This window comes from Aureococcus anophagefferens, assembly GCF_000186865.1.
Source record: "Aureococcus anophagefferens unplaced genomic scaffold AURANscaffold_14, whole genome shotgun sequence".
Lineage (NCBI taxonomy): Eukaryota > Pelagophyceae > Pelagomonadales > Pelagomonadaceae > Aureococcus > Aureococcus anophagefferens.
Window position 1 is genome coordinate 686,129 of NW_008705574.1, and position 25,648 is coordinate 711,776.

The following is a 25,648-nucleotide window of genomic DNA, read 5'->3' on the forward strand; positions in this document are numbered from 1 at the left end:
GCGGCCGCGCCAGTCCGCGAGGAACGCGCCCGCCGGGTCGACGACGCAGACGCGGATGGGCGCGTCGCGACCGTGGGAAGCGTCGGAGCTCGTCGACCGCCGCCGCCGCAGCTCGATGCCCTGCTGGTGGTCGCTGAGCACGCCGAACTGGTCGTGGATCGCCGACAGCAGCGTCAGGCCCGCCGGCCCGCCGCCGATGATGCAGACGTCGTACTCGGCGGCCATTGCACGCGCGCGCAGCAAGAGTTTCAATACGGCCGGCTTCGGGTGAGGGCGCTTCGCAGAGGCGCGCGCACCGAGGCGTCGGCGAGCCGCTCGACGCCTGGCTCGACGTCGACCGTGACGTCGGCTTGAACGGTCCCACACAGCTGCAGGCGTCCACACAACCAGGACCATGCAGGGACACGACTATATTAATAGGGGACATACAACGGGAGGGTCAGAGCGACGAGCCGCTCGGGCGCGGCTCGAAGCTCGCGAGCTCCGCGTCGAGCCTCCCCTCCTCGTTCGGCGTCGCGAAGTAGGGCTTCGTCGGCAGGAGGTGCTCGTCGACGTGGTAGGCCCAGCAGGCGCCCATGAGCGCCAGGAGCCCGAGGCAGCCCGCGATGATGGCAAAGGCCCAGGCGACCATGACCGGCGCGTAGACCTTGCGCACGAACCGCTTCGCCTGGTCCGCGGTGATCTCGTCGCCGTCGTCGATCCAGAGGTGGGGCCAGGCGTAGGCGGGCTCCCGCGCGAAGACGTTCGCCCAGAGCGCCGCCGACTGGATCGCCGCGTCCAGGTTCCAGTTGTACTGGACGCGCTTGTGGCCCTCGATGAAGACGCCCGTGATCGGCTCGACGGCGACGTAGGAGCCGTGGGACCGCTTCGAGTAGTCCGGCAGGCCGTCGAAGAGGTCCTCGCGGAACCGGGCCTCGACCTTGCCCAGCGCCGGGAAGGACACGGCCGCGGGCGCGCCGCCCTGCGTCGTCGCCATCGGGGCGACGTACGCGGGCCCGGCCATGCGGTAGGCCGCGTTGGATCGTCGCAGGGGTCGTAGGCGCAGTCGCCGCTGTAGAACTGGTCGTCCTCGAAGACGTACTTGCCCGCCTTGACCTTGTGGATCGTGACCTCCTTGTCGTGGACGAGCGTCAGCGGCCGGAAGACCTCCGTGGACCAGATCTCGATGGCCTTGCGGTTCTGGTGGCGGAAGGGGCCGACCTGGGACGTCGACAGGCCCGCCATGGTCACGGCGTCGAGCCACACCGCGCAGGACTCGTAGCCCTGGGACGCGTACGTCGCGCACGTGTAGGACGACCCGTCCTTGTTCGGGATGTCGGACCGGTCCTCCACCTCCGTGATCCCGCGCCAGAGCGTGTACTGGCCCACGTCGTCGAGGTGGTCCTTGCCCGTCTTCAGGCCGTAGGTCAGCGGCGCGCCCGCGGCCTCCTGCGCTTCGATGTCGTCGTACTGCTTGCCCATGACGCCGTTGTAGGCCAGCGGGCGCGTGGACAGCTCCGGCGGCACGAGGGAGAAGATGACGTCGTCGTAGCCGAACAAGATCTCCCGCGCCGTGCGCCGCGTGAAGAGGCCGCTGTTGTAGCGGCCCGTGCCGTCGCTCCTGAGCGCCAGCGACCCGGGGAGCAACCCCGCGGGGTCGGCCAGCGCCGTCGTCCAGTCCCGCTCGTAGCCGACGACGGCGCCTTTGAGGAAGAAGCTCTCGGGCAGGTAGGAGAAGAGGTAGGCGGCGTAGAGGTCCGCGTTGGACGCCGTCAGGCCCGTGGCGACGTACGTCGGGTCCGCGAAGACGGAGTAGTCGCCGAGCGACGCCGCGTAGAGCCCCGTCGCCAGCCCGAGGCTCAGCGTCGCGTTCGCGTAGACGCGCAGGAAGGCGTTGGCCTCGGCGGTGTCGAGCGCGACCGGCGCGCCGACCGCCGCGGCGTAGGCGCCGAGCTCGGGCGCGACGACGACGGCGTCCGCGAGGCGCAGCGACAGGACGCTGCCGACGCCGTAGAGCGCCGCGGTCAGCGTGCCGTTGGCGAACTGGAGGTCCCGCAGGTCCTCCCAGGAGGCCGCGGCGGTCCCGGCGGGGAGCGCCGCGGCGACGGCGCCGAGGTAGTAGGGGTTGCTCTCGTCGATCAACGCGCCGAGCCAGGCGAGCACGGCGGCCGCGTCGCCGGTGCCAAACGCCGCGGCGACGGCGCCGTAGGCGTCGGCGTCGCCGCCGAGCGCGCCGAGCCAGACCTCGTAGCCCGCCGCGGTCAACAGCGAATACGGCGTCGCCTCGTTCCAGAGCGCGACGTAGGTCCCGTTGCCCACCGCGCCGACGTCGAAGGTCGTCAGCGACGCGTCGAGCGTGCTCAGGCTCGCGCCGACGACGGCAAAGGCGCCCCACTGCGCCGCGACGGACGCCGCGTCGGGAAAGTAGGCCGCGTAGCCGGACAGCAACGTATCCCGCACGTTCGCCAGGTACGTCGGCACAGAATAATAACGCACGCCATCCACAAAACCCTCGAGCAGCGCGACGACGTTCGCGAGCACGACGTAGCCCAGGCCCGTGAACAGGGCCGCCTCCGAGCCCCCAAAGTCCGCTATAGCTCCCAAATACACGGGGTTGATCTGCACGAACTCCGACGCGTTGAGCCGCGCGGCCTCGCCGTCGTCCGCCGGGTAGTAGTTCCACCAGCTCCCGTAGGTGTAGCTCGCCCGGTCGTCGACCCACTCGAGGTCGTAGCACTCCTCGACGTACGTCAAACGGAAGCTCACTTCGTCGAACCGGGGCTTCGCGCCGGCCTCGAGCACGTCCAGCAAGTTCGTCACGTTCCAGAGCTTCACGTCGTAGGGATGGTCGATGCCCGTGTGCTTGTCCGCCCAGGCGTCGTAGCTGTCGACGACGAGCGCGCTCCGCACGCCCTCGTTGCGCAGGTACGTCACAAGCGGCACGAGGCCGCAGCCCGCGATGCAGAGCACGGAGCCCGCGGCCGTGAGCGGGGCCCAGAACCGCCGCGCCATGGCCGACGCGGCGCGCGGACGCTCTCGAAACACGATGCGCCTAGGGGGGCGTCGTGGATGCCATCAGTTCCCACCGCTTGGCAGCCCGGGCGCCAAAAATCGAGCTCATCAAACCCACTTGCAGGAAACCTTCAATGGTGTTGGTTAAGACGACTTAGGTCCTGGAGGTGCTCTTAGTGCTCATTTAATTTTCTTTGTGACTTCCTGTCTCGAGGGCGCGGCTCTTCGGTCGGCTCGCTGTTCGAGGCCCTCCCGGCCGGCGCCACGGACCGTCTGGGGAAACCATGCTGGAGTTCCCCCTCCCGGACCCTATGGAACATGCCAAAATGCAAGGGTCCGCCCTGTGGGAGATAGGCGTTCCAGAATTGGACGGCGCAATGGAGGGTACGTGGGAACTTTCCCCGTGACCTCGCGAGGCCTCGAGCGAGCGGGAGCGCAAGCTCGGTGATCGACTAGTACTCGTGCTCGACTGCTCCTTTTCGAGCCGCTCTTGCTTGAAGCGAGGCAGCCACCTCCGTCGACGTCGTGCTCGACGCCGCCAGGAGCGTCCGCAGCCATGCGGTCGTCGTCCATGTATCTGGCCGTCCTGGTCTGCGGCGTCGCCGACGCCTTCGTGGCGCCGCGGCCCGCGCCGGTCGCGCAGGTGCTCCGGCGGAGCAGCAGCGAGGAGTCGGCGCGGGAGGAGATCGCGCTGCGCAACGAGGAGTCGTCGGATTCGCTGCCGCCCGTGTCGAGCAGCTACCAGCCCGTGGCGGCGCCGAGCCAGCTGGCGCTCGCGGGCCTCGTCGCCGAGCGGTGCCTCGGCTTCGCCGCGGACCGCCTCGGCGACGCCAACTACCGGCGGCGCGGCGCGCGGCGCGGCCGGGGCGAGCGCGTCGTCGTGCTCGGGAGCGGCTGGGGCGCCGCGGCGCTCGTGTCGGCGCTGGGGGAGAGCTACGGCGGCGGCGTGACGGTCGTCTCGCCGCGGAACTACTTCCTCTTCACGCCGATGCTCGCCGGCGCGTCCGTGGGGACCGTCGAGTACCGGTCCATCTGCGAGCCGCTCCGGTCCATCAACGGCGCCGTGGATTATCTGGAAGCGACGGCGACGCGCATCGACGTCGAGCGTAAAGTGGTGGTCTGCGAGGCCGTCGTCTGCGAGGGGTCGCAGTGCTCCATCGACGAGTTCGAGGTCCCGTACGACGTCGTCGTCTGCGCGACGGGCGCCACGACCAACACCTTTGGGGTGCCGGGCGTCCGCGAGCACTGCCTCTTCCTCAAGCAGATCGCGGACGCCGACGCGCTCCGCCAGGGCCTCGGGAACTGCTTCGAGCGCGCGAACCTGCCGACGCTCAGCGACGCCGAGCGGCGCCGCGCGCTCTCCTTCGCCGTCGTCGGCGCGGGGCCCACGGGCGTCGAGTTCTGCGGGGAACTGCTCGACTTCCTCGAGTCGGAAGCGTTAGCCTTCTACCCGAAGCTCGTCGGCGAGGCGTCCGTGACGTTGCTCGAGGCGACGACGACGGTGCTCGGCGGGGCGGGAAAAGAGAACTTCCCAACTTCAAAGGCTCCTCTCTCGGCCGTTTTCCACTCGTTTCGGCTGATTTTTGGACGAGCGATCATCTCTCGGAACGGTCTCGACGCGTGGATGCTTTTTTTCCGGAACGCGCGCGCGCGGAACGCTCGCGTCGAAGCGACGTTGCATCTCTCTTGTCCCGCCCAGGTGCTCGGCGCTTTCGACGCGTCGCTGCGGGACGTCGCCGTCGGCGAGCTCGAGAAGAGCCGCAACGGCGGGGGCATCAAGGGCGTCGACATCCGCCTGGGGGCCGCGGTGACGGAGGTCAACGGCACGCACGTGCTCCTCGGCGGCGACGACCCGCTGCCCTACGGCCTCTGCGTCTGGGCGACGGGCAACGGGCCGACGCGCGTCGTCACGGACACGCTCAAGGCCCTGGGCGCCGACGGCGCCCAGGGGGACGCGCAAGCCTGGGCGCGGGGCCGCTTCGGCGTCGACGCGTGGCTTCGCGTGCTCGGCGCGCCGCCGGGCGAGGTCTTCGCCATCGGCGACTGCGCGGCGGACGTCGTCGACTTCGCCGCGGAGACCAAGGCGACGCTCCCCGCGACGGCCCAGGTCGCGGCCCAGCAGGGCGAGTACCTCGCGCGGCTGTTGAAGTTGGGCCCCGACTACGACCTCGCAAAACCCGAGCCGTCGCGGCCCCGCGGCGCCGCGGACGACGACCGCCGGCTCGACGAGCTCTTCTGCGACGAGCGAAACGGCCACCTCGTCGCGCGGCCCTTCCAGTTCCTCAACCTCGGCATCCTCGCCTACGTCGGCGACGGCAAGGCCCTCGCGCAGGTCGCGCTCGGCGACGGCGACCTGGGGGTCAAGGCCGCGGGCCGCGCGGCCTTCGGCCTCTGGCGCTCCGTCTACATCTCCAAGCAGGTGTCGCCGCGGAACCGCCTCCTCGTCATCGGCGACTGGCTCCGGACGCGCGTCTTCGGCCGCGACATCACGCGCTTCTAGGCGGCCGCTAAAGCACGAAGTGTTAGGACGCTGGGGATGCGAGAGACGAAGCTCGGAGAGGTGGGGGGAGAAGCGAGAGACACGACACATCACAGTCCAACAGCGTGGGGGAGCGGGAGACAGTCCGCGGCGCGAGGCCATCAGGCCGATGCGGCGAAGCGCCGCGCCCAGTCCGCGAGCGGGTCCGCGCGCGTGAACAGGCCGGGCGAGAGGCGGTCGTGCGCGCAGGCGCCGCCCGCGTGCCTCGCGCGGTACGCGTCGACGGCGGCCGCGGAGGCCGCGTCGACGAGGATCGTCGCGTTGAGGCTCGTCGGCCCGACGAGGCGCGTCCCGCTCTTCTTGTTGCGGAAGGTCAGCGGCCCGCGGTCCGCGTAGCAGGACTTCAGATCCTGCGCCGCGTCGTAGGACGCGCCGCGGAGCGCGCACTTTTCGGCGATGCCGGCGTCGATGGACGCGCGGTCGAAGTTGAAGGCCCAGTAGGGCGCGTCGCAGTGGCGCCGCTGGTAGTGAAACGCGCGCGCCGGGTGGCTCCGGTGGTCGGCGCCCGCCTCGGCGGGCGAGATGGACGCCGCGGCGCCGCCGCGGCACGTCTCGCAGTCCGCGTACTTGAAACCCTGCGGCGTCGCGTACCGCACCCGATGCACGGACCTCCCGCAGTACTCGGCGGGGTCCCGCGCGGCTTTCTCGAGGGCCGGCGCGCCGCAGGCGCCCGCGGCGACGGCGCCGCCGTCCGCGTCGACGTAGGCGAGGTTCGCCACCGAAAAACGGCTCTCGACGTCGCGCGCGCGCGCGACCATGGACACGAAGCCCGCGGTGAGCCGGTCCACCACGAAGCACTCGGGGCCCGCGCACCGCGTCTTCGCGCGCACGGCCACGCCCGAGACCTTGTAGGCCACGAGATCCGTCCAGGTCGCCGCCGCCGCGTCGTTTCTCAGAGACGCGGGGCTCCACTGCGGGTAGACGTGGAACGCGATGCGCGTCGAGTGCGCGACGTTGCCCGCGAAGGTCCCCGGCCGCGCGAACTCGAGGTGCAGCGCGGACGTGTTCTGGTAGAAGAGGTTGCCCCGTTGCGCCCTCACGTGCGGCGGCGTGTCCCCGAGGAACGCGCGGCGCGCGGCCTTGTAGGGCCCGTTCTTGTAGGACGTGCCGTGGTCGCCGAGCGCGTCGAGCCACCCCACCAGACGCTCGTCGAGGCCCGCGCGGCGCTGCTCGTCGGGCCGCCGCACGAGCGGGCCGGCGAAGACGGGGTAGACGGAGAACGCGGACCGGTGGCCGCCGACGGCCGCGTTGCGCAAAACGTCGTTCTCCGGGTTCGCGAACCAGAAGATCTCCGCGTGGCCGTCGTCGCGGCTCCCGCAGGCCTCGATGGTGGCCCCCACGCCGAAGCTGCAGCCGCCGGCGCCCGCGCACCGGGCCCCGGGGCAGGCCCAGGGCGGGTCCGGCGGCCGCGCGCCCGCGCCGAAGTTCTCGACGACCGCGTTCCTCAGCTCCAGCCCGTTCTCGAAGACGTAGACGTGGCCCTGCGCGTCGTGGGCGACGTTGAAGGCGAAGAGCGCGTCGCTCGTGCCGTGGACGACGAGGGACCGGTGGTGCGTGCCTGTGCCGAATTCAACCACTGGTTTGGGTGGTCCTGACCAAACTTGAGAATTCTCTAGCTCGGTCACATCGAAGTCGATTCGGCTGATTTTTGGACGAATCGATTGCTCTCGTCGAGTTCTCGAAGCACAGCCGAAAAGGTTGCGTCGAAACTGTCGCGTACGCTCACATTGAAGTCGAGTTGAAGATTTGAATTCGGCACAGGTGCGTGCCGTGGACGGCGTTGGCGACGAACGCGAGTGTCGACGCGTTGCCGCACATGTGCGCGTGCAGGGGATACTTGCCGAGCGTCGTGTGCGCGCCCAAGTTCGTGAACTCGACGCCGCAGACGACGCCGTGGGGCGTGTGGCTGACGACGAAGTGGCCGCAGCGCGGCTTGGGCTTTCGAGCTTCGCAGCCGGCGTAGCCGCGCACGCGGATGTTCCTCGACAAGCTCGCGACCTCCGCGGCGAAGGGCCGCTCGCCGCCGTGCGGGAAGGCGAGGGGCGCGTCGAGCGCCAGCGTCGCGCCGTCGGTGTTCGCGACGGTCCGGACCTCGTTCTGCGCGTCGTCCCAGTCCGTGGACGCGACGACGACGCGGGAGCCCTTGGCAAACGGCGGCGCGCCGGCCGCGCCGTCGAGCGCGACGGCGGACGCGCCCGCCGGCGCGGACGACGCGAGCCGGGCCCAGGTCGTCCGCGGGACGTCGCCGTTCAGCACGGCGGCCCGGTCCGCGAACGCGCGCGCGTCGCCGCACGCCGCGCCGCGGAGGAAGACGAGTCCGCCGAAGACCGCGAACGCCGACGACCCGTAGTCGATGCCGTCGGCGTCGAGGGTCGCGCCCTCGGTCAGCACGACGTCCAATTTTGCGGCGCGCGGCGCCTCCAGCGTGCCGGCGCTGAAGGTCCCGCAGACGTAGACGAACGGCGCGGTCAGCGTCGCGTCCCTATCGGCGAAGGCGAGCTCGCCCTCGACCCGCAGGCCGGCGGGCGCCGCGACGTCGCCGCCGTCGACGACGACGCGCGTGCCGCAGGGGATCGTCGCCGCGCCGGATTTCGCGAACGCGTCCCAGGACAGCGTCGTCGGCGACGCGCCGCGCCGCATGCTCGGCGGGCAGGGCAGACCCGGGTCGCAGTAGCCGCAGCACGGCACCGCGTCGCCGAGGGCCGCGCGCGAGTCGTGCAGCGCATTCTCGACGCCGCGGCAGACGAGCGCCGCGCCCAGGAGGATGACGCCGCGCATGGTCACGCAGTCATGTGCTCATCGCGCCCTTTTAATCTTCAATATTTGTTCAATCATCGATGTTGAACACACCGTCCGCACGCATGCGTTATGTTGAGCTGACTTGAGCTGAGGGGTTCCGGGGAGGACAACTTAACCCGCGTTGATCCTAGCCCTCAGAAACCGACGCGTTTGGACGCGTGGAACAGGCCCTCGAATTAAGTGCGAACATTTTTCTAAGAAATTTGCGCATTCGTCCCCGCCAGCACTCTGGAATTTTCCACCGCGCGTCGCCATCGGTAAGATTTTGCTTACTTGGACCACCAACCGCTTCCGACGGCGGGCGCCGTAAGCTCACCGCGGCCGGTGAATTAAGTGTGAGGACCCCGGCTCGTAGCAAGCAAACGCGTGTGGGTTAATTTATTGAAGTAGTAATCGAAAACCTCATCGAAATCGTACAAAACTGCATCGTTTCGACCGTCGGATAACGCTGCGATGATGTGATGCGCCGGCGCCGCGCCGTTTTGCGCTAGGTGGTGCACGAAAAGCGCGCGTGCTGCGCCGGACAGCGACGCCGGGGTTCGAGAGCGCAAAACATCCTGCTGGCGGCCTTCCGCGGCGAGACTGTCGATCACTGCGACTGCGGGGCGCGCCCCCACTCGATTTTTGCATCCCCGGGTTCATATGCCGTGACAGCTGGCATGGGGCAACTCATCACCTGTCTACGGTCGCCCTGCGACTGAATTAGGTTCGAAACTCCCCCGCGCGCGCGACGACGACGACGACGGCGGCGGCGGCGGCGGCGGCGGCGGCGGCGGCGGCGGCGACGACGACGACGACGACGACCGACCGACCGACCGACTGGCCCAGAAAATAGGTGCCAGGAACTAGCCCGGGACCCAGGGGAAGTCACCCGAGGTCCCCCCGAGTACGCCCCAGTCGGTTTGGTTTAAATTTTACCACCCCAGACCCCAAAGCCCGAGTTCACTCGTTCGTCGCCTCTAGAAGCACCAAGGGCCGTCCATCCCGGCCGGGCGGTCGGACGCCGAAGCGCAGGACCGCCGCGCGCGCGCCGATTCCCCCGCGCCGTCGCGCGGACGCTACCGTCGTTAGTGCACAGGGGGGGTCGGGGGCGGCCGAACGCGGCCTCCCCCGCGGCGGTGTCCGATATGGATCACTTGAACTTGTCCTCGAGGGACGCGAGCGTGGCCTTGAGCGTCTTGCGCGCGGTGAGGCGGCTCTTCTCCTTGTTGACCATGTCCAAAAACAGGTCGAGGCGGTCCGCGTGGCTCTCCGCCTGGAGCAGGGTCTGGATGCCCCGCGTCTGCTCGTCGACGAGGGGCGCGACGTCGTCCATGACGCGCTCGCGCAGGTTCTTCACGTCGCGCTGCAGGTTCGGCGGGAGCTCGCTGAGGTTTACGGACTGCGGCAGCTCGCCGGCCTTGGCCTCGCCGCCGCTCTTGTCCGTGAGGTACTTGATGAGGCGGTTCTGCACGTCCTGCTGGACCTTGCGCCCCGCGGCCTGGGCGCGCGCGTCGAGGAACGACTTCCACAGCTCGACGACGCCCCAGAGGCTGCCGCTGCCCACGCCCCTCCCCGCGTCGAGCTTCTGCACGGCGTCGCGGGAGAAGCGCACGTCCTCCTTGCCGTCCTCCTGCATGGCCGCGACCTCGAAGAGCGCCGCCATGACGTCGGCCTCGCCCGCGGCGGGCGCCTTGTCCGCGTCCTCGGCCGGCTCGTCGTCGTCCGTCAGCTCCGAGACCTCGCACTTCATGTAGGTCTCGCGCGTCGCCGAGTCGCCGGGGTTGAGGATGGCGTGGATGGCGACGCGCGTGTCCAGCACCTTGTGGGAGCAGACGTACTTGACCGCGTCGTTCGTCTGCTGCGACACCTCCTTGAGGTCCTCGAGGTACAGAACGACGCCGACCTCCGCGAGCTCGCCCTCGCCGTCCGGGTTCACCATGGTCGTCACGAAGCGCCGCGACCCGCTCATGAGGATGTCGGAGTACATCTTCCGATACCGCGGCTCGAAGATGTTGAGCACCTGCGTGCTGCCCGGCGTGTACCTGCGCCGGGCGGTTTCGCGAGGCCGCGCGCGCGTCTTTCACAAGCGTCGAAACGCCGGGGCCGCGCGCGACGTTGCCGAGGGGGAAGAGCGGCAGCACCATGGAGTCGGGCCGCGACTGCTCCCGGTCCGGCCGCGACGGGTTGATCGGCGGCAGCCAGCGGATGGCGTCGTGGTGCTCGTCGACCTCCATGGACAGGGCCGCCCGCGGCGCGCGCCGCGGACTCCGAGGCAGCGTCCGACTCCTGGGCGCGTAGGCGGCCACGCAGGCCGCCGAGAGGAGCGCGAGCTGGGCCGCGCGACCTGGCATCGTGGCAGAGATATGGGCCCAGAGCCTGTGTGTGCTGGCCAATCTCTTGAGCGTCTCTGGCCAATCGAAGATTCGGTGGCAATGTTGCCGACGCCTTGGCCGTGTTGCGGACTCGGACGCGCTGGCTGGCGGCGACTCCGCGCGGGCGTAGCGCGGCTTCACTCCGTTAGTCCAGCAGTCTCGCCGCGGCCGCCGGACACCAGCGCCTGCGAGCGATCGCCGTCTGCGAGGCCGCGCGCGCGGAGTTCGGGCGCGTCGATTTGTGCGGCGCACATCTCCACCGGTACTCGGAGCCGCGGAGGGCCTTCCTTCCCGGAGGGAACCTCGGCGGTCGGCGTCGACGCGCGCGGGCCGCGTTCGCCGAAGGTGCCGTCCTTGAACATCTCCAAAGCTGAGCCGTCCACTTGAGGACACCGCATCGATCCGCCGCCGAAGCTGCCACGACTCTCGGTACGATGCTCAAGTCGATGCTCAGCCTGACCCTCGCCCTGCGCTCCGCGGCCCTCGTGCCGCGCGTGGCGCAGCACCCGCGCCGCGCGACCATCCGCATGATGAGCGACGAGAAGGTCGCCGACTTCAGCAAGATCGACCTGCGCGTCGGGACCATCGTGAGCGCCTGGAACCACCCGGACAGCGACAAGCTCATCGTCGAGGAGATCGACATCGGCGAGGACGAGCCGCGCCAGATCGTCAGCGGCCTCCGCGCGTTCTACGAGGCCGACGCGCTGGCCGGCAAGAAGTGCGTCGTCGTCGCGAATTTGCCCAAGGCCAAGCTCGGGGGCGTCGACTCCTTCGGCATGGTCCTCTGCGGCTCCAAGGACGAGAAGGCCGTCGTCGAGATCCTCGAGCCGCCGGCCGAGGCCGAGGACGGCGAGCGCGCGTTCGTCGACGGCGCCGACGGCGACGCCGCGACCGCGAACCAGGTCAAGAAGAAGAAGTTCTGGCCGCCCGTCGCCGAGAAGCTCGCGATGGCGGGGGGCGTCGCGACCTTCGACGGCCAGGCCATCTCCACGTCCGAGGGGCCCTGCACGTGCCCGTCCATCGCCGAGGGCGGATTGTCGTAGAGGACGACGGGAGAGCCGCGTGCGTAACCATGATGAGCGCGGCGGGCTACTTCCGCCGAGAGCGCCGCTCGTAAGTCGCGCCATGATTAGGGCGGGGGGTTACTTCTTAGGCGGCGGCGGCCGGGCCGCGTTCTTGGGACCCTTCTTCCGCCGCTGCTTCTTCTTCGCGGGCCCGCCGGCGGCCTTGGGCGGCTCGAAGACCTTGTCGTCGCCGCCCCGCTGCTTCCGCTTCTCCTTCCGCGGCGGCCCCTCGTCCTTGTGCGGCTGGTCGCCGTCCCACTGGAAGCGCGGCTGGTCGAGGAGCGCCTTGGGGTCGAATTCCCGCGGCGCGAGCGCCGCGCCGGAGAGGCACCGCTTCGCGAGCGCGCGGACGCGCGGGTCGTAGTGGCGCGCCAGGGGCAGCAGCTCGAAGGCCGGCGTACCCAGCGCGCCGCAGCGCTCGAGCGTCGGCGCGCGCGCGTCGTAGGGCGGCAGCGTCGCGTAGGGCCCGCGCGCCTCGTCGTCGTCGAGGAGGCTGTCCGCGGTCTTCGCCGTCGCCAGCGCCTTGCGCGCCGTCCCCAGGAAGGCCAGCGCCGCCGCGTTGTCGTCGCGGTGCAGCGCGAAGAGCAGCGACCGCCGCAGGAGCGCCGCGGCGCGCGCCGCCGGCGCCGCGTCCGTCGCGTCGCGCGCGAGGCACTCGAGCGCCGCCCGGTCGTCGCCGCCGCCGTCCGCCGCGACGCGCAGCAGCGCGCGGAAGACGCCGTCGTGGAACCGGTCGTCGTCGAGGTCGAGCACGGCGCCGTCGCCGGCCGTCGTCGCGAGCGCCGCGCGCGCGCACTCGAGCGCGCACGCCGCGTCGAGCGTCTCGAGGCCCGCCAACGTCCGGACCCGCTCCAGACACCCGGAGATGACGTCGACGTTCGCGGACCGCGAGATGCGCTGCAGGCCGCGGAGCGCCGCGGGCAGCAACGCGCGGGCCTTGGTCGCGACGTGGCTCCTCGCCTTGTCCTGGGACTCGTCGGCCGCCGCCGATACGACGCGCCCGACGACGAGGCCGACCTCGTGGATGATGAGGCGCTGCGTGCGCCGCCACTCCGCGCCGTCGACGACGGCCTCGCTGAGCTTGAGGTCCCGCGCGGCGGCCTGCCGCTCCTCGAACGTCACGCCTTTGCGCTTCTTGGCTTTGGCGGGCTGCTTCCTGAGCGCCTTCGCCGCGAGGTGCTTCTTCTCCAGAAAGGCCTCGTCGTCCATGGCCTTGGCGAGCTTGGCGTCGTCGGCGAGGAGCGCGACGGGCCCGTCGCTCCGCAGCCGGCACGACTTGTCCCGCACGAGTTTGGCGACCGCCCGCGCGACGACGAGCGTCACGTCGCCGGACGCGTCGTCGCGCAGGGCGCGCCGGAGCGCGTCCAGGGCGTTCCGGCGCACGGCGGCGTCGGCGTGGTCCGCCTTGGGCGCGAGGAGCGCCAGCAGGTCGTCGCGGAAGTTGAAGTGCGGCCGCCCCGCGAAGAACGCTCCCAGACACTTCACCGCCGCGGGCGTCAGCGCGTCGCCGTCGCCCGCGCAGGACGCGCGCAGGAGCCGCAGGTGCGCCGTGTACGCGCGCAGCAGCCGCTCCTCGCGGTCCCGGAGCTCCTTGACCTCCTTGGTCTGCGGCTGGGCCTTCTCCGCCGCCGTCGCGACGCGGACGCGGTAGGCCGGCAGGACGTCGAGGAAGACGGCGCACTGGCTCAACAGGGCGCGCCGGCGCCGCGGCAGCGCGAGGCCGCCGGCGCCCGCCGCGCGCTCGTGCAGCTGCTGGAAGAGGGAGCTCGACGACCCCTCGGCCTTGCGCAGCGCCGCGGTCGGGTCCGCCGTGATGCCCTCGCAGATCACCGCGAGCTCCGCGTTGAACCGCTCGTCCGACGGCATCGGACTGAAGGCGAGCGGAGTTGTGTTGGCTCGGAGGCTCGGAAGCTCGCTCAGAGGCCCGATAGCTCGCACATCGCCCGCCGGCTTTGGCTGATGTTTGCCGTGCAGGCTGCCCGATGGTCGATGGCGCCAGTCCTGCCGAGGGCGCCATGGTCGACGTCGGCGGCAGCCCGACCAAGAGCCCGCGGCCGCGGTCGCGCTTCCGCAACATCACGCGCGTGCAGAACCGCTGCTCCTTCGCGCTGGCGCAGGGCTCGCCGCTCAAGACGCTGGAGAGCGCCGACAGTCCGTCGCGGCGCGCGTCGAAAACCTCCGACGCCTCGGACTCGGAGATCGGCGACGCCAAGTGGCAGGCGGGCTTCGACGCGCGCCTGAGCGCGCTCGAGGCGTCGCTGGATCGCTGGAGCCGGCGGGCCATCGCCGCGGAGCGCCGCGAGACCGTCGCGGTGACGGCGGCGGCGACGCAGGAGCGGCGCGCCGTCGAGGCCGAGAAGCGGTTCTTCGCCCAGCGGCGCCGCGCCGACGAGCTCGAGCACCAGCGGTCGTCGCCGGCCTGCGACGGCGCCTGCGAGACCGCGCGGGCGCTGCGGCGCGAGCTCGCGGCGCTCAAGGCGACGCTGCAGCGCAACCGCGACCACCTCAAGGACGTCGAGGCGCAGCTCATCGAGGCCAAGGTCGGCCACGCCCAGTCCCAGACCGACCTCGACCACGCTCGCAAGGCCGCGCGCGCGCCGAAGGCGCGCGACTGGGGCGCCGCGCGGCGCCGGAGCCGGAGCCTGTCCCTCGTGGACATCCTGCGGAGCCCCTCCGCGGCGCTCAGAGTCTTCGACGACGCCGACGCCGCCCCGAGGCACGCCCAGGTGCGGCCGCCCGTCGCGACGCCCACGCGGACCTCGCCCTCGTCGCGCCTCTTCGCGAGCGCCGAGTCGTAACACGTTACGTTCTAGGCGAGGCGGGATTTTAGCTAGAGGGCCTCCCCCAAGGGATGTACGCGGCACCAGGCCTTGCGGCTGCCGGACCCGGGCCCGGGGAGGAATCCAAGTTCAAGGTGGCTTCAATCCGAAACCTAAAAGCCCGCGGGCAGCTTTCTCGCGCGCCATGGTCTCGTCCGACGACGAGGACGACGAGGAGGTGGAGGAGACGCCGTACGTGTCCCCGACGACGCGGAAGCGCGGGAACGTCGCGGCGGACGCGCGCCTCGCCGCCGGCGCGGCCGTGAGGCGCAAGTTCCACGGCTACGGCCAAACGCTCTGGGACGGCCGCGTCGACCGCGTCGGCGACGCCGACTTCGTCGTGACCTGGGCCAGCGACGGCAGCGAGACGACGCACCGCATCAACGACGCGCCGGCCATGCTGGACCTCGCGGAGGCGCCCGCGAAGGCGACGCGCCCGCCGCCGGACACGGCGGGTCTGGTCGTCGGCGCTCCCGTGAAGAAGAAGTTCCGCGGCTACGGCGCGCAGCTCTGGTCCGGCGAGGTCACGGCCGTCGACGAGGCCGCGGGGACCTTCGACACGCTCTGGGAGGACGGCGAGGAGCTGACCCACGACGCCAAGGACGCGCGCGCGATGCTCGACGCGGCCGCGGCGCCGCCGCCGAAGAAGAAGCCCGCGGCGAAGCCCGCCGCGAAGCCCGCGGCGAAGCCCGCCGCCGCGAAGCCCCGGGCCGCGAAGAAGCCCGCGCCCAAGTGCGAGTTCATGTACGACGCGCCGCCCGAGCCCGAGCCTCCCGCCGCCCGCGCGTCCCGCGCCGGCCGGCCGCGCCTCCCGCCCCCGCCTCCCGGCGGGAAGCGGAAGCGCACGGAGCCGCGGCCCGGGGAGATGCCCGCGCTCAAGATCCAGACGATGCCCCACGAGCTCGGGGACGACGGCATCCCCGCGCACTGGAAGGAGCTGAGCATGTGCGCCTGCATCTACTGCATGCGCGCGCGCGGCTTCCAGCCCGCGTTCATCAAGGAGTAAGGGCTTAGGTCGCCGCCTTGCGGGCCCGGAGCTCGTCGGCCGGCGGCGCGGGCTCGGGCACGGGCAGCCACGGCGCGACGGCGCCGAGGAGGATCTGCCAGCCGGGGACGGAGAACCGGTCCTCCTGGAAGTCCACGAGGCCCGCGTCGTCGAGGCGGAGGTCCGTGTAGACGACGTAGGGCTTGAAGGTGAGGCCCGGCCCGACCTTGACGCCGCCGGAGAGGCGCCACTCGACCTCGACGCGCCGCGCGCCGTCCGCCGCCGGTTCGCACGAGATGACCTCGCACCGCGCGTCGTCGTCGAAGAGCCGCGCGACGCCCGACGCGTACGTGTCGATGCCCGTCAGCTGCACGTCGGGGTCCTTGAACTCGAAGCCGTCGGCGAAGAGGTTCGGGAGCACCCGGCCGGTGACGAACCACTCGCGCTCGCGGAGCCCCGCGTCGAGCGCCTCCGCCATGGCCGGCAGAGCCAGCGGCGTCTTCGCCGCCGCGAAGTCGACGCCGTCGATGACGACCTCCTCCGGCTTCGGGATGAACCGGCCGAGGAGGGCCGTGACGGGATTCACGTAGTCCTCGCCGCCGTCGCCGGCGCCGGCGCGCGCGGCGGTCCGCCGCGAGCGGCCGGCCGCCGCGGGCAGGAGCGCCGCGGTCCTCGGTGCGAGCAGAGCGAGCACGACGCACAGTCGCATCGTCAGCACTCAACTAGACGAGGTTTTTGCAGCGCAAGAGGCCTGCCTAATGGCTCCCCATGCTCTCACGCGATGCGTCAACTTTGAAGAGCTTGAAGGGAAACATGGGGTAAAGTCGGGCTCAAAACACGCGCTCACAGCGTCGCGAGCTTCGCCTCGACGGCGGCGAGGCGCGCCTCGAGGGCGGCGATGGTCGCCTGCTGCGCGCCGATGGTCGCCTGCTGCTCCTGTATGGCCCGCGCGGCGATGACGGCGACGCGATCGTACATGAGGCTCTTGTAGCCGTGTTCGTCCGTGGAGACGATCTCGGGCACGACGGCCTCGACGTCCTGGGCGATGAAGCCGAGCTGCTTCCGCCGGTCGCCGGCGCTCGGCGCGCCCTCGGCCCAGTAGAACTCGACGGGCGCGAGCCGGCCGATGGCCTCGAGGCCGTAGGGCGCCGTCGTCACGTTGACCTTGTAGCGCGCGTCCGACGAGTAGGAGTTCGTCGCGGAGACGACGTTCCCCGAGACGTCGACGGAGAAGATGGCCGTCGACGCCGAGTTCACGACGGTGACGAAGTTGGCCGTCTGCGACGCGATGCCCGTAATCGACAGGGACACGTCGCCCGTGGCCTCGTTCGTCACCGCGAGCAGGCCGTGGCCCACGGTCGTCGCCGCGCGGACGAGGGGGCACAGCGCCACCAGCCACGCGAACCGGGCAGCCCGGCGCGGCGCCATATTGCCGCTGGAGTAGCACGACGTGGATTCGTGAACTTCAACGTTTGCATTTTATCTGTCTCACCAGCCGTCGCGCGCCTCGTCGCCGCGGCGCTCGAGGAGGTCCGCGAGGTCGTCGAGGCGGCAGAGGCCGAGGCCGTCGAGGGTCGCCGCGTAGGCCACGCCGGGGATCTCCACGGGCGCGTCCGCGTAGAGCAGGCGCGCGTAGAGGTCCCGGCCGCGGCGCCACCGGTAGACCTCGAAGACGAGCGCGTAGCGCGCGTGGGGCCGCCGGGGCGACGGGAGCACGGCCAGCGCCCGCATCAGGGCCAGCATGACGAGGCCGTCGCCGGCGTAGACGCCGAGCCGCGCCTTCCGCCGGCCCGGCTCGACGTCCGCGGCGCGGCGCATCGCGGCGACGAGCGTCTCCAGCAGCGCCGCCGCCGCCGCCGCCGCCGCGCCGCGTTTGGCGAGGACGTCGTCGACGACGTCGGCGGCGTGGTCCACGAGGCGCGCCCGCAGCCGCTCGGGGAGGCCCGGCGGCGGCGGCGCCGCGTCGCCGCGGAGCCGCAGCGAGTCGCCCAACACGAAGCCGTCGAGGCCGCCCGCGGCGTCCGCGAGGGCGTCCGGCGCCGCCGCGCGCACCTCCGCCGCGAGGGCCCGCGACGCCGCGGCGAGGGACCCCGCGGCGCGGACGTCGCCGTGCGCTCGGAGGCTCGCGCCGATGGCGTCCGCCGCGCCCGCCTTGCCGCCGGCGTCGCCGCAGCCCGCGAAGGGCACGCGCCCGATCTTGGGCCGCCGCGCCGCGGGCGCGTCGGGCAGCAGGCCCGCGAGGAGCGCCTGCGCCGCGAGCACGCCCGCGGGGCTCGCGGGCGCGGCCGCGGCGGCGACGGCGTCCTCGCGCGCGAGGCCCCCGTAGGACCGCCGCAGGCGCGCGCCCAGGGCCGCGTTCTCCCGCCAGCCCTCCACGGTCAGCAGGCGCGCGCGCCAGGCCACGGGCGACGGCGACGCGGGCGCCGCGCCGTCGTCGGGCCCGTGCTCGAGCGCGGCCGCGACGTCGGCCCCGGGCAGCGCCTCGAGGCCCTCGAGCCGGGGCAGCCAGAAGCCCACGTCGTCGGCGAAGCACTCCGCGCCGGGCACGCGCTGGCCGACGCAGGCGACGACGTGCGCCGCCACCAGGACGGCGTCGCCGTACCAGGCCCGGAAGATGGCGCTCTCCAGCGACGCCCAGGCCGACTCGGGCGGCGCCCGCCACCGCGCGTGCGTCGCCGGCCGCCGCGCGACCCCCCGCGGCGCGTCGATCTTCGAGCACTGCTGCAATCTCATGAGGATCTTCCCATGCGATTCCCGGGGCTGCTGCCTGCAATTTTTCCTATGTATAAAAGGTCAAATAGAGTTCAATAATTCAGGTTGAGCCGCTTGTAATACGATGGTTTTGTGATGTGATGCCTCGTGATGCTCCGTTGGTGCAAGAACATCTATAATTTCATCCAACGATGCACGCGATGGCTGCCGGCGCGGCACACCTGCGACGCAGCGCGGCCCGGCGCCGTCGCGCCGCTGTGATGCTCCTCCTCGTGCTGGCGCGCGCGACCGCCACGAAACACACCTGCGTCGAGTGGCTGACCGTCTGCACGCCGCCGGGCTGCGACGCGGGCAACGCGACGACGCTCGCCCACGCGCAACGCGGCGTGCGCGGGCGCGTCGTCACGATCCTCGGCGCCGACGCGACGATCGGCGCGATCACGAACGCCGACGCGCCGAGTCGGGGGAACAAGCTGCGCATCGCGCGGCGGTATCTTTCGTCGCGGAAAGGCCCGCGCTGCGGCCACGTCGTCTTCGCGGACGCGTCCGACGTGATCGCGGGCGCGGGCGACGCGGCGACGGTCGGCGCCGCGCTCGACGCGTTGGCGCGCGGCGATCCCGCGGTCCTCGTCGCCTCCGGCGAGGCGAGCTGCTACGTCGGCGCGCCGTGCACGGCCCGCGACGCCGCGCTGCTGCTACGACAAAGCCCGGCGTTCCCGAACAGCGGCCTCTACGGCGGGCGGCCGGAGGCCGTGGCCGCGTTCCTCGACTTCGCCGTCGACGCCCTCGACGCCATGGCGGCGACGCGCGCGCCGCCCGCGGGCTTCCCCCTGGAGGACCGGTCCGGCCGCCTCGCCGCCCGCTGCTGCGACCAGTGCGCGCTCGGCGCCTACGCCCTCGCGCGGCCGGAGAGCGTCGTCGTCGACGCGAACGAGACGCTCTTCGGGTCCATGAAGCGCTTTTATGTCCTCGGCAAGCGGCGGGCGCCCTCGGACGACTGCCGGACCTTCGAGCCAAAACGGAAGCGCTTCGCGGCGGGCCCCGGCTTCCACTGCAGCGACGGCCGCAACTTCCGCCGCTTCGCCTGGGCCGGCGACCCGCCGGCGCTCGCCTTCGACGGGCGGACGCCGCCGCTCGTCGGCTGGCACGCGAACGGCGCGGCGTCGCGGCCGCTGCTCCGCGCGGCCGTCGCCTCCATCCCCTAGCGTACGTTACCCCGCGAGCTCGCAGAGGAGGCTGCCCGAGCCGCAGGCCGTGTGGGCGATGTCGTAGATCGTCGAGGACAGCGTCACGCCGATGAGGGCCGCGCCGACCACGACGGCGACGGCCAGCGCCGCGGCCGTCGGCGACGGGCACGCGTAGCCGAGGACGCGCTCGTGGTGCTTCAACAGGAGCAGCGCCGGCACCGCGAGCTGCGCCAGAGGCACGACGACCGCGCAGAGCAACCGGACCAAACCGTCGAGGTCCGGCACGAAGAGGCTCAGCGCGACGGACGCCGCGAGGCCCGGCGCCGTCACGAGGGCCCAGGACGCGCAGCTCCGGACGTCGAAGGCGTCGAGGTCGAGCTTCGGGACGAGCGCGCGGCGGCACGCGCCGTTGACCGCGAGCGCGGCCAGGAGGTAGTCGAGTCCGCAGGCGACGAGGAGCAGGCCGTTGGCCGCGCGGCCAAGGATCGGCGCCGACGCCCCGAAGCCGTCGGTGACCGGGTCCGCGACGCGCCACGTGTCCCAGCGGAGCGGCGGCGCCAATCCGACGACGACGTAGATCGCGACCATGTAGGCCGTGGCGCCCGTCAGCGCCTTGGCCATCTCCTCGGGCGCGCGCATCTCGCGCATGACGTCGACGGTGACGAAGGCCGGCACGTAGACATAACCTATCGAACCCGCGGCGCCGAAGATCTCCGCCCACGTCGCGTCCGCGGCGGGCCACGGGCCGTAGCCGGCATCGTCGTCGTCGTCGCCGTCCGCCCGCGTGCGGAGCACGGCGGCGACGATGCAGGCGACCTGTATGCAGCACATGGTCGACGTCGCCAGGGCGAGCGTCGACGCGTGGCCGAAGCGGCGGCCGCTCTGCAGGACGACGAACGCGACGCCGACGAGCATCATCGTCCAGTAGAAGTGGCAGGCCAGCGACGCCGGCGGGCCCTTTGGGAACACGAGCCCCCGCAGGCTGTGGGCGCAGAAGACGAGCGCGCAGGGCATGAACAGCACCTGGTTCGCGAGGAGGAGGCCCCGGAAGAGCCTGCGCCCGGGCTCGCCCGCGAGCGCCTCGCCTACGTCGGCCATGTCGCTCATGGCGCCGTGCTCCGCGGCGAGCTCGACGACCTTGAGCTGGACGACGAGGGCGAGGCCGACGAAGACGACGAGGCACAGGGGGCCGCCGAGGTAGCCCAGCGTGCCGAAGATCCAGGACAGGAGCACCGTGCTCGAGCTCGTGGACCAGGTCGCCTGGATCGCCGCCGCGCGCACCCAGTGCATGCCGCCCTGGTCGCCGCTCGACACGCGGTCCGAGAGGAGCGTGTCCGCTCGCACGCGGTCCCCGAGCAGCGCGTACTCCTGGACCGACATGCCCGACTCGCGCGCAGAGGAATCCATGGCCATGCGCAATCGAGTCGGGGCAGCAGCTGCCAAAAACCGCCAAAATTGAGGTCGATGAAGCGTTCGGGCTGCCCGACGATGGTCCATGAGGAGCGTGATTCCAGCTCTGCGATGCATTGGAACGACAGCTCAAACGAGGTGCGAACGTGATTCCAGCTCTCCGCGATGCGTCGGAACGATGAGTTTCGAGAGATCCTCTTGGCGCAGGACCGCAGCCGATTCTTGCGTGCCACGCGGGTGCTTGTCCCATGCGCTGCCATCGCGGCGACGCTTTGCTTTTCGACTGCCAGAGCGCGCGCTCGCGCCTGCATCATCGGCGCGTGCTTCAGCGTCATCGAGAGCGCGACCTACTGGAAGAGCGGGCGCGATCCGTTCACGTCCGCGGACCAGTTCTACGCGAACGTCGTCTACGGAGCGCTCGCGCTCGACCGCTGGCAGCGCGCGTCGACGTACGTGAGCTCGCTGCAGCGCGTGGCCCTGGGTCCGCTCACGATCTGGACCCTGGAAATCGTGGAGAATTACGCGCTCCTCCTCGCCTTCGGGCGGAACACGGCCTGGTGCTACGCGGGATGCCATCCGTACGACGCGTTCCACGGCGCCGTCGACGTGTCCATGGCCCGGCTGTGGTGGGGCCTCGCGCTCGTCCTCGAGGTCGCGTATCCTCGGCTCGTCGTGCCGCTCGGCGCTAGCTTCGCGCCGCACGTCGATGTTTTCCTGGCCGCCACCGCGGTCGCGGTCGCCGGCCTCGCGGTCGCCGGCGCGCCGATCCCGCGGTACCCGCCCGCGCCGTCGACGTTCCCCAAGGGGCAGCTCGAAACCCGCGGCATCGCCCTCGTCGACTGCCGGGGCGCTTTCCCGAGGATCGTCGAGCTCGACCGCGGCGATCGACGGCCCCGCTACGACGTCGCGGGGCGGCGGCTCCTGCTAAGTGGAGACTAGTTACGGCCGCCACGCGTCCAGTTCCTGCTTGAGGAAGCCCTCGTAGTACTCGGCGACCTCCTCCTGCGTGATGACGCCCTGGTCGACGAGGACGATGCACTTGTCCGTGCAGGCCCGCTTGAGTTTCGCGAGCTCGTCCGGCGGCGGCGTCGGCCTCGGCGGCGCCTTCGCCTTGGGCGTCACGACGGGCGACGGCTTCGACGGCCGCGCGAAGGGGTTGAGGCCCCGGATCGACGCCGCGGCGGACTCGCGGGCCTTGTCGGCCGCGGACGCCGCGGCGCTCCCGAGCGCGTCCGCCGCCGACGCCGCGACGGCGCCGGGCACCGCGGCCGCCGCGGCCAGGGCGTCGTCCGCCGCGCTCTTGACGGCGTCCGCGGCGCCCGCGCGCGCGCGGTCTGCGGCGCCCTTGACGGCGTCCGCCGCGCCCTTTTGCGCCTTCTCGGCCGCCGAGGACGCCGCGCTCCCGAGCGCGCCCGCGGCGGACGACGCGAGCGCGCCGGGCACCGCCGCCGCCGACGACAGCGCCGCGCCGGCGGCGGACTTGGCGGGCTTCGCGAAGGCCTCGACGACGAGCTTCCGCGGCAGGTCCCTGGCCCCCTCGACGACGGTTCCGGCGGACTCCGCGAGGGGCGCGACGACGGCCTTCTTGAGCACGTCGCCCGGCACCGCCGCGGCCCGCGCCGCCGCGGCCCGGGCCGCGTCGCCCGCCGCCTTCGCCGCGGCCGCGCGTTGTTCCTCGCGCCGCGCCGCCGCCGCGAGCCGCCGCTGCTCCGCGACGCTCGCGGCCGCCTCGGCGCGCTTCGCGCGCGCGCGCTCCGCCTCCGCGGCGGCCTTCTTCGCGGCGTCCGCCGCGGCCTCCTTCACCAGATCCGTCGCCACGCGGCCGACGGCCGTCGCGCCCCGGCCGACGGCGCTCGCCGCGACCGTCGTCAGGTCGCCCGCGGCGCCCGCGGCCTTCTGCCCGATCGCCTCGAGCGGCGTCGGCGGCGGCTTCGTCGCCGAGGGCGCGCGTGTCGGCGGCGCGGGCGCCGCGCCGCCCCCGAGCAAATCGAGCTCGTCGATGAGCTTCTCCGCGGCCGCGACGGCGGCCGCGTCGAGCGACGCTTCCTCGATGGCTCGCGCTTCTTCGCGCTCGAGTTGCTCGAGCTCGGCCTTGGCCGCCGCCTCGCGCTGCCGCGCTTCTTCGATGGCCTGCTTCGCGGCCTCGTTCCGTTCGAGCTCCGCTTCCAGCGCTTTCGCATCTTCCTCTCGTCGCGCCTCCTCGGCCGCCTTCGCCGCGGCGGCTTGCTCTTCCGCCGCCTTCGCCGCCGCGGCCTGCTCTTTCGCCGCCTTCGCCGCCGCGGCCTGCTCTTCGGCCGCCTTCGCCTTCTCTTCGGCCGCCTTCGCCGCGGCGGCCTGCTCTTCGGCCGCCTTCGCCGACGCGGCTTGCTCTTCGGCCGCCTTCGCCGCGGCGGCCTGCTCTTCCGCCGCCTTCGCCGCGGCGGCCTGCTCTTCCGCCGCCTTCGCCGCCGCGGCCTGCTCTTCGGCCGCCTTCGCCGCGGCCTCCTCTTCGGCCGCCTTCACCGCGGCGGCCTTCTCTTCGGCCGCCTTCGCCGCCGCGGCTTCCTCTTCGGCAGCCTTCGCCGCCGCGGCCTTCTCTTCGGCAGCCTTCGCCGCGGCGGCCTTCTCTTCGGCAGCCTTCACCGCGGCGGCTTGCTCTTCGGCCGCCTTCGCCGCCGCGGTCTTCTCTTCGGCAGCCTTCGCCGCGGCGGCCTTCTCTTCGGCAGCCTTCGTCGCGGCGGCTTGCTCTTCGGCCGCCTTCGCCGCCGCGGCTTCGCGCTTCCGGGCCTCCTCGGCCGCCTTGGCTTCTGCCGCTTCGCGCTGCCGTGCCTCCGCCGCGTCCGCCGCGGCCTTCGCCGCCGCGCCGCGCGCCTCCTCCGCGGTCATCGGCGTCGCCTCGGAGACTCGCGCCGTCGCGGCCGCGGTCCAAGCGGCCTCGCGACGCCGCTGCGCCTCCGCCGCCGACTCCCACTCCTGCTGGCCGGCGTTGGCGTCTCGGAGCTGCCGGCGCCTCTCCGCTGTGTCTTCCGGCGTCGGCGCTGCGCGGAGCGCGCGAAGGCGGCGCCGACAGGATCGCAGCAGGTTCGTCGTGCGGGGAAAGGCCTCGACGAGGCGCTCCTTGACGCTGGCGTCGAGCGCGACGATGCGACGCTGCGGCAACGGCATCGGCGGCGGCACAAAGGCCGACGCGACCGCGACGAGGATGACAGCCGTCCGCATTGCGGAGCGTGTCGAGCGCATCGCGTCACGGCCCGATCTCAGCGCGCGAGCCAGGTCGACTTTGAACTCATGTTGAAGGATCGCAAGCATACGTACGGAAGCCGTCGGCACGTTCATCCCTAGGGCTCCCGCGCGTCGCCGTCGGGCAGGAGCCGCGGCGCGACCTCGGGGCAGCCCGCGGCGCGGAGCGCCGCGGCCGCGGCCGCGTCGTCGGCGAAGAAGCCGTCCGTGCCGTTGCCGTTGCGGACGAGGTCGGTCGTGAGCTTCGAACGCCGCCGTGTCCCGCGCGCCGACGAAGGCCACGAGGTCCGCGAGGACCGCGTCCGCGCCGTCGCCGACGACGTCCTCGTAGGCGACGACGCGCAGTCGGTCGCGCGGCACCGCGGCGGCGACGCGAACGAGGGCCGCGCGGGCCCGGAGGATGCCCCGGCAGCTCGCGCCGAGGTAGGCGACGTCGGCCCGCGGCCGCGCGCGGGACCGCGGCTTCGCGCCCGCGCGCGCCGCGGCGCCGACGGTCGCGCCGTACGTTCGTCCGCCGTAGATTTTCGAGGCTTCGTGGTCGACGTTCTTCCGCTGCAAGGACGCGACCTGGGCCAGCAGGTGGCGCCGGTGGAGCACGACGAAGCGAACGTCCGTCGACGCGGCCCAGGCCGCGAGGGCCGCCCCGGCGGCCGACGTCCGCGCGCCCTGCGTGTGCGGGAACCACTTGAAGCCGACGGCGCAGCACTTCCGCGTGCCGCAGAAGCGGTAGCCGTCGAAGCGGCGCCACCACGTCGCCCGCAGCGTCTCCAGGGCGCGCGCCGCGGCCGCGTCGGCCGCCGCGGCGGGAAACCAGTCCCTCGCGCCGGAGAACATGGCGTCGACGGCGCCGCCGGCCGCGGCGCCCACGGCGTCGCCGCACGCGCCGTCGCGGTCGCCGCGCTCGCACGCGCCGCCCCAGTCCGGGTGCATGAGCTCGCCGCGCGCGCAGATCTCTCTGTGCGAGTTGAGCATCTTCACGAGGAAGGAGCTCCCGGTCCGCGCGTACGACAGGACCAGGAAGTGGCTCCGCGTGGCGCACTTCGAGCGGCGCGTCTCGTTGAGCTCGCAGTGCATGTGGGCGACGCCGCAGCGCGCGAGCGCCCAGAGCGCGACGACCGCGCGGCATGCACGACGCATCCTACGCCATCGACGTCGCGCCGCGCGGGCGCCGGATTGCAGCAAAGAGGGCTGCCTATCTCATCACCATCGCGGCACCAAGGATGCAACTAGTCGGGCATCCCCTTCAATAACTTGGTCAACGAGTCAAACTGTACTGATCTTGCGGCGTTAACGTTATAGTTTCGGCTGCGAGCTTGAGGCATGCGCCGGTGAGAGCGGAAAGCAGGCGCGCCGGACCATCCGCGGACTCTCGCGACGACGCGCGCTCCAAAAAGCTTCTCGCAGCAAAGTGAAGAGCTCGCCGCCTCGCGACCCAACCCACGTACCACCTCCACACAACAATGCGTGCGTACCTCCCCATGTCCCCCGCACCGCCCACTCATTCGAGCCACGCACCGCGCCACGACCCCCGCAGACACGCTCATCGTCGCCCTCGTCGCGCTCGTCGGT

The 25,648-nt window shown here is 72.0% G+C and overlaps 3 protein-coding genes across 3 annotated transcripts; 2 read left to right on the plus strand and 1 right to left on the minus strand.

Moving 5' to 3' along the window:
* Nucleotides 1-3,865: 3,865 nt before the first annotated feature.
* AURANDRAFT_10731 (hypothetical protein) lies at nt 3,866-5,482 on the plus strand (the record flags this gene model as incomplete). Its single annotated transcript, XM_009040231.1, has 2 exons — nt 3,866-4,492; nt 4,691-5,482. Coding segments are annotated over 2 exons (1,419 nt in total), but the record flags the coding sequence as incomplete, so codon positions are not given.
* Nucleotides 5,483-5,631: 149 nt separating this feature from the next.
* On the minus strand, nt 5,632-8,308 carry AURANDRAFT_65398 (hypothetical protein; the record flags this gene model as incomplete). Its single annotated transcript, XM_009040304.1, has 2 exons — nt 5,632-7,171; nt 7,257-8,308. 2 exons carry the CDS (start codon nt 8,306-8,308, stop codon nt 5,632-5,634), a joined length of 2,592 nt encoding a protein of 863 aa, XP_009038552.1.
* A 2,905-nt stretch (nt 8,309-11,213) lies between these two features.
* On the plus strand, nt 11,214-11,726 carry AURANDRAFT_28678 (hypothetical protein; the record flags this gene model as incomplete). Its single annotated transcript, XM_009040232.1, has 1 exon — nt 11,214-11,726. The coding sequence occupies one exon, from the start codon at nt 11,214-11,216 to the stop codon at nt 11,724-11,726; it is 513 nt and encodes a 170-aa protein (XP_009038480.1).
* Nucleotides 11,727-25,648: the final 13,922 nt, after the last annotated feature.